This window comes from Anthonomus grandis, chromosome 3 (genome assembly GCF_022605725.1).
Source record: "Anthonomus grandis grandis chromosome 3, icAntGran1.3, whole genome shotgun sequence".
Lineage (NCBI taxonomy): Eukaryota > Metazoa > Arthropoda > Insecta > Coleoptera > Curculionidae > Anthonomus > Anthonomus grandis.
In genome coordinates this window covers 31,677,626-31,692,389 of record NC_065548.1, presented here as the reverse complement: position 1 = coordinate 31,692,389, position 14,764 = coordinate 31,677,626, and the positions used below count along the sequence as shown (strand labels likewise).

The 14,764-nt window shown below is 29.9% G+C and overlaps 1 protein-coding gene across 3 annotated transcripts in view; it reads right to left on the bottom strand.

Annotated features, from left to right (window-relative positions):
• The window catches only part of LOC126734406 (ras-related and estrogen-regulated growth inhibitor), a 130,567-nt gene that overhangs the window by 90,003 nt on the left and 25,800 nt on the right, over window positions 1–14,764 (bottom strand). The window contains exons 1-3 of one of the 3 annotated variants that reach the window (XM_050438030.1): window positions 9,847–9,970; window positions 4,232–4,347; window positions 1,240–1,376 (exon numbers count right to left, since the gene is read on the bottom strand). In XM_050438030.1, the coding sequence (XP_050293987.1) occupies window positions 1,240–1,376; window positions 4,232–4,337 (243 nt within the window). In that variant the 5' untranslated portion in view covers window positions 4,338–4,347; window positions 9,847–9,970. Of the gene's footprint in view, window positions 1–1,239; window positions 1,377–1,594; window positions 1,676–4,231; window positions 4,348–9,846; window positions 9,971–14,764 lie in introns of those variants that run through there. The other 2 variants (XM_050438029.1, XM_050438031.1) reach the window with 2 other exon arrangements.

Genomic DNA, 14,764 nt, shown 5'->3' with positions numbered 1-14,764 from the left:
CATGATCACTTCCATCACAGGACGTTGTTTCACTAGCTATTGCAGAATCTTTGTTCGTTGTCAGGGCATAGTCAATTAATGTAGCAGAGGAGAATGTTATGCGCTTTGGTCCCTCAATTATCTGAGTCAAACCCGATGCATTACATAACTCATTTATTTTAATTACATCCGAATTTCCATACTTAAGTACATTTATATTAAAATCTCCAACACAAAAATATTATTATGTACTGGAATAAGATTTATCAGAGTATTATTGAAAATATTTAAAAACTCCATGCATGAAAAAGTAGGTGGGGTATACACAACCCCTATAAGAATATTTTTTGCTTTAATCGATAGTTTAAATCAAAGCTGCTCTTTTCACTTCCGGTTAGTACTACTCCTCGACATTCAGAGGGCGGAAGAGTCCATCGACATTTAGTGTTCCATTGGCTCTTATTGGAGTTTCCTATCTATGAAGTATTTATCTATGGTTAAGATCGTTATAATAAGTAGTACTAGTGTTAGTGCTCGATGGCACAGCAATGTATCGCAAACTGAAAATATTCTACACAATGACCAATATTGCAATTTTTATTATTTGTTTCAAGTAACTTTCCTTAAGTTTCATAACATTATTATGCGAATTTCCTTTACTAAAATATTAACAAAAAATCATTTTTAAACATTACGTAATATTAAATTTGGTTTTTTTTCTTAACACAACCATAATTCTTGTTTCGGTTTATTTACATGAGTTAATTTTCATTGATAGGTTTTAATGCATTTAATCAATTTGCTAAATAAATGTTTTTGCTTAAGAATTAATAAAAATATTATCTGTATATTATAATAAAAATATATTTATCTTAATGTAATTAAACTAAAAATGTTTGAAACCGTAGAATCTTATTTAAACATTGTAAAATTTTCAATTATTTACTTATTTTAACTTATAATAAATTAATTTTAATTGAAATACGCTTCCATAAAACATAAATTATGCTGTCATTAAACAAAATTGTCAATTTTAACGCGCGTTTTAACACTATTAAAAATCTAGGTCAGATTCCAGCGTTAATGTTTACATTTCATTTTATGGTGCATAGTAAAAGGGGTTAATAATTTGGAAGCTCTATATAGGGGTTTGATTAATCACTTCTAAATTAGCTTTAAGCTTTTAAGAGCATAGTTTAATTATAATTTAATATTTTATCCACCTCGCTGTAAAGTTTAATATATATTAAACGAACTTACCGGAGGCTGTCCTGCAGTATCCAAGATTTCAAAATAAACCATTTCATTATCGATGACCGTGTGAAAATTGTAAACCTTTTCTAAAGTTGGGTCATATTCTCCTATATAGCGTTTTGTAATAAATCTTACTACCATTGCTACAAATAAAAATTTTAAATCATCAGATAATTTTTTTTAAAATTTCGGGACATTGCAAGTTATAACAACAAGGTATCAAACTAATTAGAAAGGTAATTTTCCCAAGTCGCTCTTCGTTCTTAAGGGCTTTAGTGAACCTTTTTTGTATCGTTTTAATTAATAAAACTTTAAAACGAATTTAAAAAATATGCAAAAAAATACTACTAAAGTTAAATACCTTGCTACTACAACAAAAACCATTGGAACATTGAAATAATAAGAGAATAACTAATTAGTCATATGTTTCGTTTAATTGAAGAAACACCTTCTGAATTAATAATTTCAGATTAATAATCTGAACTCAAATATAAAACAGCCTTACTGAAAATGTATAGTTTAAGATAGCCGCAATAAATTTTACTTTTCTTGAGATAAAGAACAATAAAGACTATTTGGCATATTAAACTTATAGAAAGATAAAATTGGTGTTTCCATTATTTGATAAAATTCAATTGTCATGTTCCGAAAAATACATATTGATTCCAGAAAAAAAATTATCTAAAAAACTATAATAACGGTTAAAAATAAAATACATTTGTACTACAGATTGTAACTAATGAACTTAAGAAAAAAATATAGGAATTCTATTTTTAAGTGATTAAGAAATATTTGGATAAAGGAATGGCTTAATTTCATAATCAGTGGGAAAATATCATATGTGTTTTGAGAATTAATGTTGTGTGGCGAATTCAAAATTATTAATTGAAATTTTACATCCATATTCATGTTTACACCTACATGACCAGTTCTTGCGAATAAATACGAATAAAATGCGAATGTGGATCCTGAGCTCGATACCTGAGCTAATTTGGTAACCATCTATTAAGTATAAATTTCAATAAAAATCTATATAAGCCTTTTGCAATGATATTTTTGCCTAGTTTTTTAACCTTAAATTCAACACACATTTCTAAGAGTATGATGCACCAGCAAAGCAATAGGATTGAAATTCATATTTCCTTAATGGTTCGTGCAAAGAAAAAAAAATTGTAGGTATATTATTGTTTAAGCTTAAATATTTGGAGACTTTATAAATGACCTGAAAATAGTACAATTAGTATTTATTGGATTGGATATGTGAAAAAAAACATGCTTTAGACAAGAGGTGAAAAAGAACCTATTTGTATTATATTCGACCTGGAGTTTAACGGATATACAGGATGGTTCATTTTAAGCGTCATTAATTTTACTAGGTGATAGAGAATTTAAAAAGAAATAGACTTTTATTATAAAATTTTTCTCAGAAATGTTTAGTAACAAAGATACAGGGTGTTAAAGTTCAGAATAATTATTTGTTTATTTATCATAACTTTTAAACGACCTCAATTTTAATTACATTTCGCATGCAGGTTATTGTAGTGAATTGTCAATTACTGACGAAGCCAATTTAAAAAAAAAATGCCAGTGGCATAACATATGGAGGGACTTGGTCTTTTTTGCCTTAAATCTGCGAGGTGATAAAATATTTTTTTATAAGCCAACTGTTAGATTCTCCATTTAATTTGGAAAAATCGTTACTCTTGGAAAATTTTGATTTTTTGTTCTTTTAAATACGTGAATAACTCTATTTTCTTCTTCTTTTTAATTTTTCAGCATGTAAGATAGTATTTCCTAAACTGATTTTTGCTATATGTGACGTAAACCCAATAAAATAAATAATTCATTATGAATTCGTCACATTCGTCAATACAGATTTTACTTAGATATTTTAGGTTTCATAATGATATTTAAAGTTGAAGTGAACGAGATTTCTTTAAGTTATCTTTTCAAGCAGATATGAAGAGATTTAGGTTTTCACTGAGTTTCGAAGAAAGAAACAAGGTGAAAATATGATTCATTTTAATTCAGAAAGCTTATTACTGATAATATTATAATTCCTAAGCTAATAAATACAGAATTTTACCTTAAAAGGTTAACCTTATGAAGGCCATGATGTTTATCAAGGTTTCGTCTTTTTAAAGAAACCTGAACATTGATTTAAATAATGCCATGACTATTATTCACTTTACATTATAAAATAACGTTCGAGGAATCACGAATTGCGTTCAAATTTGTATATCATGTAAATATTTATTAACCTCTTAGCGAAAATTGACCTTAACCTCATGAGATCAAACCAAAAATATTGGTGTAATACTAAGGTATCAAGGATTATTTATACCACCAATATATGGTAAGGCACATATATATATAATCTATAATCTTCATACAAGAAATTAAAAGCATGAAAACTCCAATTTTCTTTACGAAAATACTTTAAAAAAATGCATTTCAAAATGCCCGGTTATGTAACAGGAGTTATTTTACAACAGAAAATTACGTCGATTTGATAGGGTTACAGGTAAAATTGATACTCTTGGAAAATAGGATTATTACGAATGTTTAAAGGCAAACTGAAGGATTAACAAAGCGAATAAAATTTATTAATTAATACCATCATTTATTTTTAATTCTCAAAACTCTAACTAGATAAAAATAAATAGTGTCTTTCAAATTATTTAAAGTATCTGCGGTTTTAATTTATATTCTGCTTGTATTTATAATTCGTGTTCATTTTACATTTACAATATTTAATTATAACAATATTTGGTTAATATAAGTTAATACGTCGACCATCTAATTACATTATTTTTTGCTATCTACAGATTGTATACCTTCAAACAATAACGCTAAGACCAAGTGATTTCGCATATGCCTATTAATTTATTAATAACTGATTAATTACTATACATTACCAATTAAATTAACACTGTTATTGCTATGATGATATTCTTGTAGTTTAACTTATGAGGGGTGTACCTAATATTCCTTTTACCTGATTTTCCTATTCCAGACTGTCCCAAAATCATAACCTTTAAAGACTTTGGTCTTGAGTAAAGTCCCAGTTTTGCCAGCGAGAGTTTCGGTGACGTAGCGTTCATCCTGTGATATCTGAAATTAAAATTAGTTTACTTTTTTTCACGAAATAAAGTGAGCAGATAGCACAACGTTAATGCTGAGCATTATAAAGCTTAAACCTAATTCTCTAGATGGCGCGTATTGTAGAATTTAAGAAAATCTGTTAATAATTTTTAATTGTTTTTTGAAATGCGAAAAAAAAATAATAATACTTTTGTTTCACAGCAGAGATTATATTTTTGTTCGGAGTATGCTTCGTCATTCTTTATTCTTATTCTTAAGCTAGCGTCTGATCGGTTGCCAGCAACCAAATCACGATAGACCATTACCAAAGACCAATGTATTTATGCAGGCTTGTTTTAGAGATATATATAAATTATATATCAATTTAATGATTCTCAATATTCATAAAATTTTTATAAAAATCCTATAGGAGCTTAAGACGTTTTGGTTTAGCCACTCGGACGCTAAATTCTCATATATTTTAAGTCAATTTCTCTCAAAACCTACGCGTTTTGGAAGTGGGTTTTGATTGTCACACATATAGCTTTTTAATAAGAACGTGTGTGATAATAATGTGACACTAATAGCTTTTTAATAAGAACCATATTTGTGACATAAACATAGATTCAAAAGTTTTGCATCACCTTATTTTTATAGGAAGAAATTTTTTATTGTCAATTTAGTGTAATTTTTTTATGTGCGTATTTATCAATGATTATTTTTCCTATTGGTCGCATATTTATTATGAGACAATAATGTTATATATAATAATTTTTTTTTGTAGGTACTCTTCTTGGTCTGATTATTAAGGTCAAAACAGTTACATTTTACGAATTCACGTGAAAAGATGACTCGACAAGTTATAAGTGAAAGAAGTCGTCCATATTCTCAAAAAGACCTTGATATAAATAAATCAAAAGAGAACAACACAAAGTCTCGGTCTCAAAAAATTCTTTTATATGTTAAAGTGGTGACACGATCTTTTGATTTAAGTCATAAGTGAGATTGACTGTGCCAAAATAGTAGCTCTACTTGAAGAAGGTCACTCTCAAAGGTTCGTGGCTATTAAAATTTAACGTTGGGGATTGGCAAAGTGATAAGTTCCGCATTTAGAATCGTTATCTTCAGAATAAATCTCGTCATGATAGACCGAGAAACGGTAGAACGGTGGCGAATGGTTACGGACTTCACACGGTTGAGTAGACACCGATTACAACAACAGTGCAACCCACTTACTTCTTTTTTCTAGGGGTACTTTAGGTCTACTTTATGACCAGTGCCGTAATACTATTATAATAGATCATTGATAGCTTTAACCGCGTACGAAATACTGCTGAAGTTTTCGTAGGCTCACGTAAGTTTAAAACTAGAAAATTGTCATATATTCTGTAGGCAACCCTCATTAGCCTGAAATATAACTAACTTAGCTTAAATAGCACATATTATATTAGATAAAATAAACTTATAACATTAACTATCAATGTAACTATCATTGTGGAATATTATAAAGTTTGTTAGCTAAGAAAAAGATAAATTAAGATTTATCAAGTTTGATTTAAGGAAACATTTAAATATGATATCTTATTACTAGGAAAATAATTGCTTTTGTGTTAAAATTGACTAAGAAACCACAAAAGAAGTATCAAGGCGCTATCATATAATTATAACGATTATTTATTTACTATCGAAGGTAGTGTAGAGAGTAATTAATATAGCAGTTAATAAATTAATAAATACGAAGTCTGAATCGAACTATGAAATAAGGAGATGGTTACGAAAAATAGTTTTGTTATAAAAATTATTCGACATTCGAATGCTCCCCCTACCGCACACCTTTTCGTGCGTTTTTTCCTTTTTTCAGCGCAGTACTAGAAGTCTTGCTTTTGCTTTAACGCTTTTATCAAGTTAAATCGTTTTCGTTTCAAAGCAGATTTTATCTTCGGAACCAAAAAAAGTCGCATGATGCCAAATCCGTTGAGTACGGTTCGTGTTTGAGCACTGGAGTTCGTTTATCGGCCAAATACCCCTTCACAAAAAGCTCATTATTAGGAGTTGCGTTGTCCTGGTGCCAAATCCACGAGTAATGTCAAAAGAAACTTGCTTTTTTTGATTTCAAGCAATTTCCAATGCATCGATTTCCGCTTTGCTTCAACATCATAATAAAAAAATTCACTTTTCGTTACAAGTAATAATGTTCTTCATCAGTCCGAGATGCTCTTTTAAACTTTAAGAAAATCTGAGCGGACCTGTTGACGCAAGACCTTTTGATTAGCAGTCAGGTTTTTTGGCACCAACTTAGCACAGACTTTTGTCATGTATAATTCCTTGTGTAAAATTGTTCTAACCGTTTCTTATCGCTGTTTACAAACCTTAACAATCATCCTGATGCTCATTCGACGATCTGCACGCACAATTTGGTTGATTTTGGTCACTGTTTGTCACTGACAGGCGCTGAAGCACTTACACCACTCAAAAACACGAAGTATCCACATATGCTTTTTGCAACAATTTATAGCACTCGGTCAGATTTTATACACTAGCGGTTTGAAACAAAGTGTAGAGAAAACAATTAAAAATTTGCTTATAATTTTTAATTATTAATATTAAAAGATTTTAACGTTTTTCAAGATGTCTTGGGATCAGTTTTAAATTTTGAAAATATATTTTTTTTATTTCGAACTACTGACGTTACAAAAAAATTTTTGAAGTTGTATATATTCTTGAAGTGCGCCATCAGTTTCAATTTTCTTATGTTTATATAAACCTTTTTGCCTTAATTTTATCATAAACCTAATAGGTGTAATCCAGGGCGCCGCGCCGGTGCCTTTGTAAATCTAGATTTTTTTAATTAGAGCCTGAATATCAAGCACTTTTAGTATATTTTAAATTAAAAAAATGTACCATTTTATCCACGTATGTTAAATTGTAAATTGAAACCCACTGTACAGGATTTAAGCCATATAAAAAATTGTTTTAATCAAACATAGGATAGTCCCGATAAGTTCGAAATGAAACTGGCCTACGTGTTTTTACCAACAGTAAAGATGAACATATTAAATGATGGTCTGAGATATTATTCATATTAATAACTTCCATCTTTTTAGATAATGCTGGTGTATCTGTAATCATTATATCAATAGCCGAATTACTATTATCCGAAATCGTGGTAGGTGAATGCACTAGTTGGGTTAAGTTATATTTATTTAATAAGTGAAAAGGGTGTTTACAAGCCGGACTATCTGTACGTGAAACGTCTACATTAAAATTAATCTCAGTATTTTAAATCCCCTATACATTCAATGACATTAATTTTGGAAGGGTAATATAGTGATCCAAAAACTACTGTTTTCCCCTGAATTTTTATTTTATTATTTTACTGAAGAACTTTGTTTGCACAGTTGCTTCGGAACTATTTTAGAAAGTTTAAAGCACGAGCCTGCTACCATTGTCGCACATTTGATTCCAGTCATTAAAAAGATAAAAAGTGTAATGCCTAATATTAGAGTTGTGCATCAGTGATGGGTTTAGAAAAAGGTAAGACAAGTACTCAGGATAAGAACAGAACTATGTTTTTTAGCTACCTATTTGTCAAGATTAACTAATACTCTAATTATAAGATAGCAGTATAGTAAGGCAGGGCATGATAAAGCGGCTCCGGATCGAGTAGGAACAGCTGTTAAATAGACAGCAGATAGGTTAGTCATTCATAGCTACGTCATTTCAGGTTTTAAAATACTCTTGCAAAAACTGTAAAAAAAATAATAATAATGAACTAAAAGTTAAGGAGCTATTTACATCTGTGGTACTGCAACTAATATAAAAAATTTTTAAGGCACAATCCTTGTTCATGAACTTTTCTGGAGAAGATGTGACAAAGGACACCTTAGCGCAAGAAAACTAACCCGATTGTACTGTGGCTGGAACCAATAGCTGAAATCACTTTATTTTAGACACAATCGATTTGTCATATATCTTGGAGACTGAAGATCTTTCTGATACAAAAAATCAATAATTTTGTTGTATCTTTTTAATAAATAATAATATATTTTTTTATCCCCCATTAATTTTAGGATCACCAAAGAATTTTTTGTTATATTTTTATTTTCCTTAATTAAAGTTTTTGTCCCGAAAAACTCTAAGATATTATAAAAAAGCTAAGGTATTATGATATACAGATCGTGTTATCGTGAGCTACGTATTACCCAAAATAATATCAACACCGCTTGGTTGCGGCTTGCAGGCGGCGGAATTTTTCGTTTTTATTTTTTGAATCGGGAGTCAGCAGACCTCACTTTGCTGTGTTACTGCACATTGCATTAATAACCCCTCCGAAAGGGTTTAACTAATTAAATGGTTTTAAGGAGGCAATTTCGGCAGTACAATGTAGAGATTTGTTTTCAGTGACATTTGAGAATAGAACAATTCCTTGTGTAAAAACGGATTTAAATGTGGTTACAAATTTTGAGACATCTTTTTGTCTTCAAGATTGTAAAAAATGCCACACAAAACGTCAAGAACCACCTGTTGAAGTGGTCCAGGATATAGAACGGCGGGAAGAAATGGTTTGCAGTACCCCAGAACTTGATTCGACACGGTCCACTAGAAGTATTGGAGAGGAACTGGGAATGAGCAATAAAACTGTTGCTCGTATCTGGAAAAAATATGGGTACAAATGTTTCAAGTATTCAAAAACTCAGGAAATATTTCCTGAAGACCAGTGGCGAAGAATGGAATTTTGTGAAAGCATGATGGAAAAGATTTTTTTTTTAAATATTTTGTTTTCTGATGAATCTTCTTTTCCATTACATGGCAAACACAATCCTTCCATTGTTCGTTATTGGTCTCAGGGAAACGAGCACAGTAGTTTTCAGTTTCGTACCCAGTATCCTCAGAAATTGAATGTGTGGGCAGGTATTTTAAAAATATAGACTTTACAAATTGCGTAGTATAATAAAATATTATTAAAACTGTATATATTTATTTCACTAAAATATTTATAAGATGATGCTTTTTTATAAATGCAAAATTTTTACATTTTTAAATTGCAAATTCTATGATTAAAAAAAATTAAATTTTACACACGTGTTATGTACAAAATTGTATTTACTACCAAACAAAAGATTTGAGGAAGTTAAAAATAACAAGGTACTTCACGCACTAGGGTATAAAAACAGTACCATAAATATACCAAAATATAAAAGCATTACGAACGCCCCAAGAAGGCTCTTTAACATGCTAGTTTACAGCACAGTTATTATTGTACACACACTCTATTACATTTTTATACCTTTGCGAAGGTTTCAAATATAAGCTAATAAAAAGCTAATATCTTTTATGTAATGATATGACAATCAAAAATCGCTTCCGAACCATGAAATTCAATTGGTTTTGACGAAAGTCGCCTAAATATGAAGCTAGCGGCCGATTGGCAGCAACCAAAAGTTCGAAAGGTCCTATAGTATTTTAATAAACGTTTTTGTACATGTCAAGGATAAATATTTTTATAAATAAATAGGTTGCCAAACTTACTTGCTGCAACCGATCGGATACTAGATTGGACGCCGATCGTAAACTTTCTGTGTAAGTAGTCTAGATAATTTATAAAGCGATATAAGATTCCTCCTCTTTTTGGAAATCTCCTCGGATTTCTAAAAACAAGCATCACAAAGTTAAAATTTTAAATTAAATTTAGTTTTTGCCTTAACTAAATATAAAATAGTATATATGTAATAAGTGTGTAAAATGATCCATTTTTCATGAATGGAAAATTTCTGGCATGAGGCGAATGCGACAATTCCCATAAATAAAACAGTGGTTTTTACACAGGTGTAACATACAAAACTTTTTCTACTACCAAAAAAAGAAAAAAAGTCAAAAGTCCCAATTACCTAATCCAGTAAAGTAATTTTTTTTACGTATTAGTGAGTAAATTTTTTTTTCACAAATTATAAATTAAATATCAAATAAAAGTCAAATAACTTTTTGTGCATTAGTGCGTAAAAAGACATTTTTAGGCACTAGTGCTTAAAAAGTAAAACTTTATAAGCCCCGGAGAAGTGTGTAAAGTGAGTATTTTATGCACGGTAGAAAAAAGAAGTTTAAGATGCAAATCGAGAATAACTAGGTTAGGGCAACTCACAAGTAATTTTTTAAAAGCAGAGCTACTTGTATTATATTGTTTATTTCTTATTTCTTAAAAGTATCTTTTTTAGTTTAACGATTTAAGCATTATATAGGAGGACGTTATTTATTGGTGCTTGGTACCATCGCAAAATAAGTAACAAAAAACTAAACTTTATATCTCTATTAATTTTAACAACTAATAAATTAGTTTTAAATAAACGTCAAATTGAATTTTATGCACTAGTACATAAAAGGTCAAACTTTATGAACCTTGAAGAGTGCGTAAAAACAGTACTTTACGTACAGTAGAGAAAAAACAATTTTAGTCCGTCAACCAACCAACTTGTGACGAAAAAAAACATTTCTACTTCATGGAAAATCAGCCGTTTAAGTGGATTACATTTTTGTTCGCTGTTATTTTGTTATTTCTGTTGTCTGACCTTAGCGACTTTTCGCTCCCCAATATTCCATTAGGTTGATAAACGAGGTAGGTTAAGGTAAAAAAATAAGAAGAAAAGTAAATCGCCTTTTGTTAAGTGAATGTAACTAATTAAAAGATAGCGCATAAAAAGCATGATTTAATTTTTCTATATTTTGCCTAAAAAGTTTTTATTAAAGTCATCATGATGGTAATTAAATAAGAAATGCTGGGTTACAAAAAGAATTTTACGACTTTTCTATTACTGACGTCATCGATGAGGTTGTCGCCACTTTGGACAAAGGTAACGCAATAATTTTATTACTGCTTGATTACTCTAAAATCTAAACTATTTGATATGCTAAATCAGGAACTTTTGAATATTTTACATTATTCTGGTTTTAATACTACAACTACTAAATTAATTTAATCTTTTTTAAATGATAGAACACAACGAGTTTTAATTGGAGAATATAAGTCTAGGGTGGCAATACTAAGGTCTGACGTCCCTCAAGGTAGCACTCTGGGTCCTTTGTTGTATAGCATTTTTACTTCGGCTTTAATGGATAAATTGCAATTCTGTAAATACTCTACGCGGACGACACAGAATTATATTTATAATTTAATGCTAGTAATGTTAAAAGAGCTAATTTTTATTTGAATGCTGACCTTGCTCTAGTAAATAGAGTCTCAATAGGTCATTCTCTTCTGAGTTAGATTCAAACAAGAGCGTGGCAATATTATTTTGTTGTGATAATAGAAGAAGGGCAGTTTTGAATCATGTTCAACTAATTCTTAATGGAGAACTTATCCCTTTTCATGTCTCAACTAAAAATCTAGGCCTAATAATAAACGTCAAGCTAAAGTTCACAGATCATATTACAAGTTGTCTTAAGAAAGAATTTTCAATGCTAAAAAAACTTTACAAGCATAGATCTTATTTGTCAAAAGAAACAAAAAAAATGTTATGCGACTCATTAATTCGATCCTATTTTAATTATGCAGATACAGATCATTTTAAGACTGCGCTAACTCTACAAGAATTCAAAAATTACAGAACTCAATAAGGTTTATTTGTGGAATTAGAGGTAGGGAAAGGGTATCACATAAATTAGTTGATCTTAAATGGCTTATTATGTTAAATCGCATATATAAATATTCGCAGACATGGTCTTTTGTCTATACTTATACATAAGAAAGAAATTTTTAAAAAGTAATTTTCTTACAATATTGTGTAAAAAATTAATAAATACAAAATTTGGGATTTTTCCAAATCTATATAGGCTTTTAAAAAATGAATGAAAAGTTCTTTCATCTAAGCAAAACAATATTTAGTGCATTGAAAAATAATTTATGTTATTCCCTGTTAATACTGACATCTCTGGTAAATCTGTAGCTCTGGTTCTGCTTTCTTTTGTGTCAGCAATCCGTGTTTGTATCTGGCGCGCGTTTGGAAATATAATTTTTATATGTATATATTTTTCTACTAGAGTGTACAACAGAAATATAATCAATATACCTGTCCCTCTCGTTTCTCCTCTCCTGCCTCCTATTAGTAAATAATAAGTAAGCTAGGATAATTTAGATTTTTTTCTTTTCGATTAGTTATGGATGTAGGGTATGCATGCTATTTATATAGTTTATAATGCGGTTCGCGATTTTTTTCCTAAATTATAAGTTTAATATCTAAGGTCAAACTTTATGAACCTTGAAGAGTGCGTAAAAACAGTACTTTACGTACAGTAGAGAAAAAACAATTTTAGTCCGTCAACCAACCAACTTGTGACGAAAAAAAACATTTCTACTTCATGGAAATGGAAAACATCTCGTTCTTCTGAGGGTAGCTGAAACATAACCTTTATTTCCTTTTTACAGTTACATGCTGAATTAATATACACTGATGATTTTTTTTTTATTTATATTTATATTGTAAACTTATCTATATCTATGTGTAAGCATATGTAATATCCTACGAGGAAATATAAACTGTCTTATGTTGGTCCAGAAATATGAGCAATACAAATTAATTGCTATAAATACCTAAATATAATATATATTGTCAATATAAAATATACTAGAGACTTGAAAAAAGATTCTATATTGGTCTAGGGGACAAAAGTTTAAACAATAATCTAATCGAAACTTGAAAATAATTTTAATTTGAAAATATTAGAAATTAAATACATCTGAACTTGCATTTATTAAAAATACAAAATTCATCGTAATATATTGGGGAATTAATAATTTATGATAATGTAAGAAGTGAAAGTGAAGAAAAAGTCCTTGTTATTAGAGCTTTTGACCATCCTGGTTAATAACAACTCGACATCTTTTTGGTATGCTCTTCATTAAATAATTAAAGTCCTTTGCTCAATTTGTAGCTATTGCTTTTTCATGAGCAACTCTTCCTTTGTCTATTCCTTAATTTAAAATACATCGATTTAACGTATTCTAAACCTGCTCAATAGAATTAGTATTATGAATAGTATTATGAATAGAAAAAAGTTAGGGGATTGAGCAGGATATGGCAATACCTTAATATTGTGGTCGTCCAAAAAGTTTCAGTAAGTGATTGTTGCAACATGCAGAGGTGCATTTTTGCATTATCAATCATAAGTTCTCATTTTCATCCGATTCTGTACGCCACGTATTGATCTCTATATTCATTTTCTATTTAAAACCTTCTAATAGGAAACTCATTTTTCTCATTCACTCATTTTCAGTTCGAACACCTATCGAAACTAGCCAAACCATAAAAGTTCCATTTCGTACCTGTCAATTTCTTAAGTGCGTAGTCAACGAGATGCTTGCTAGGTATTCGCTACACCCTCAGCCTTCCTGAATAAAAGCCTAAACCAAACTTGACTCATCAATAATAAGATTTCTATTCATGCTCTTGACAATTCTGATATTCTTCGGATCATCCTAATCTCCTTACGCGATTTCCACGGTATAGTACTGGAGATCTTCTTAGCTGGTTGGCAGTAATCCAGTAATATTGGGATTTAGTAATACCTGAAGGCGTTTAAATGTAGCATGTATAAGTTCTAGTGTTCTTGTTGAATCAATATGTCCGTATTTCACCAACCTCTAGAAATCTCTGCCACAAACCACAGCTTCTACGTGGTCACGGATTTCTTACTACCCTATATCTTACAAACAGCTCGTAACTGTATTTCATTTGTCGCCTTTGCATCTTGACTAAGTCGCACGCATAACTAAAACAAATTTTTACTCTATTGGCAGCAAAAATCGTAGTGAATATATTATTGAGTATATCTTCTATCTTCTTGTAAAATTAAGGCTGTATACTGTAAAAGGTGTAACAAGTAGTATAAAGTCTAAATCATTTAACATTTAAATATGTAATCATTATACGATGGAATAATTTTAGAACTGAAACTTATTAACTAAGAATATTGTCCGAAAAGAATAATCTGGAAAACCTTAATCTTATTTTAGTGAAGTCTTACTCTTAACAAAGAAATTGCTGTTTAGAGTTCGTGCTTAAGTTAAGGATTATGCTGTTAATCTAATAATCGTAGTAATAATAATGCAGGCGATAATCAGGACAAATATCATCCATAATTCAATAAGCTGGCAAATTCCATGATCAAATATCATTAAATATAAAAGATGGTATTTTTGGGACTCAACAGAAGGAAAAAACTAAATAGAACTCACCGCTCTGCAGATCAAAACTAAAAAGAGGATCAAATTGTAATTCCTAGCCATAATTCTAAACTGGAACACACGTCGTTAAAAAGCCATCAAAAAAATATTACAAAATGCTACTTTAACTAAAGCAAGATATTAGACAAATTTTAAGAAATAAATTTTAAGTCTTAAGTTCATCCCTTTTGTTATTTTCTGACTGAATGTGAAATCAAAAAAAAATATAACATA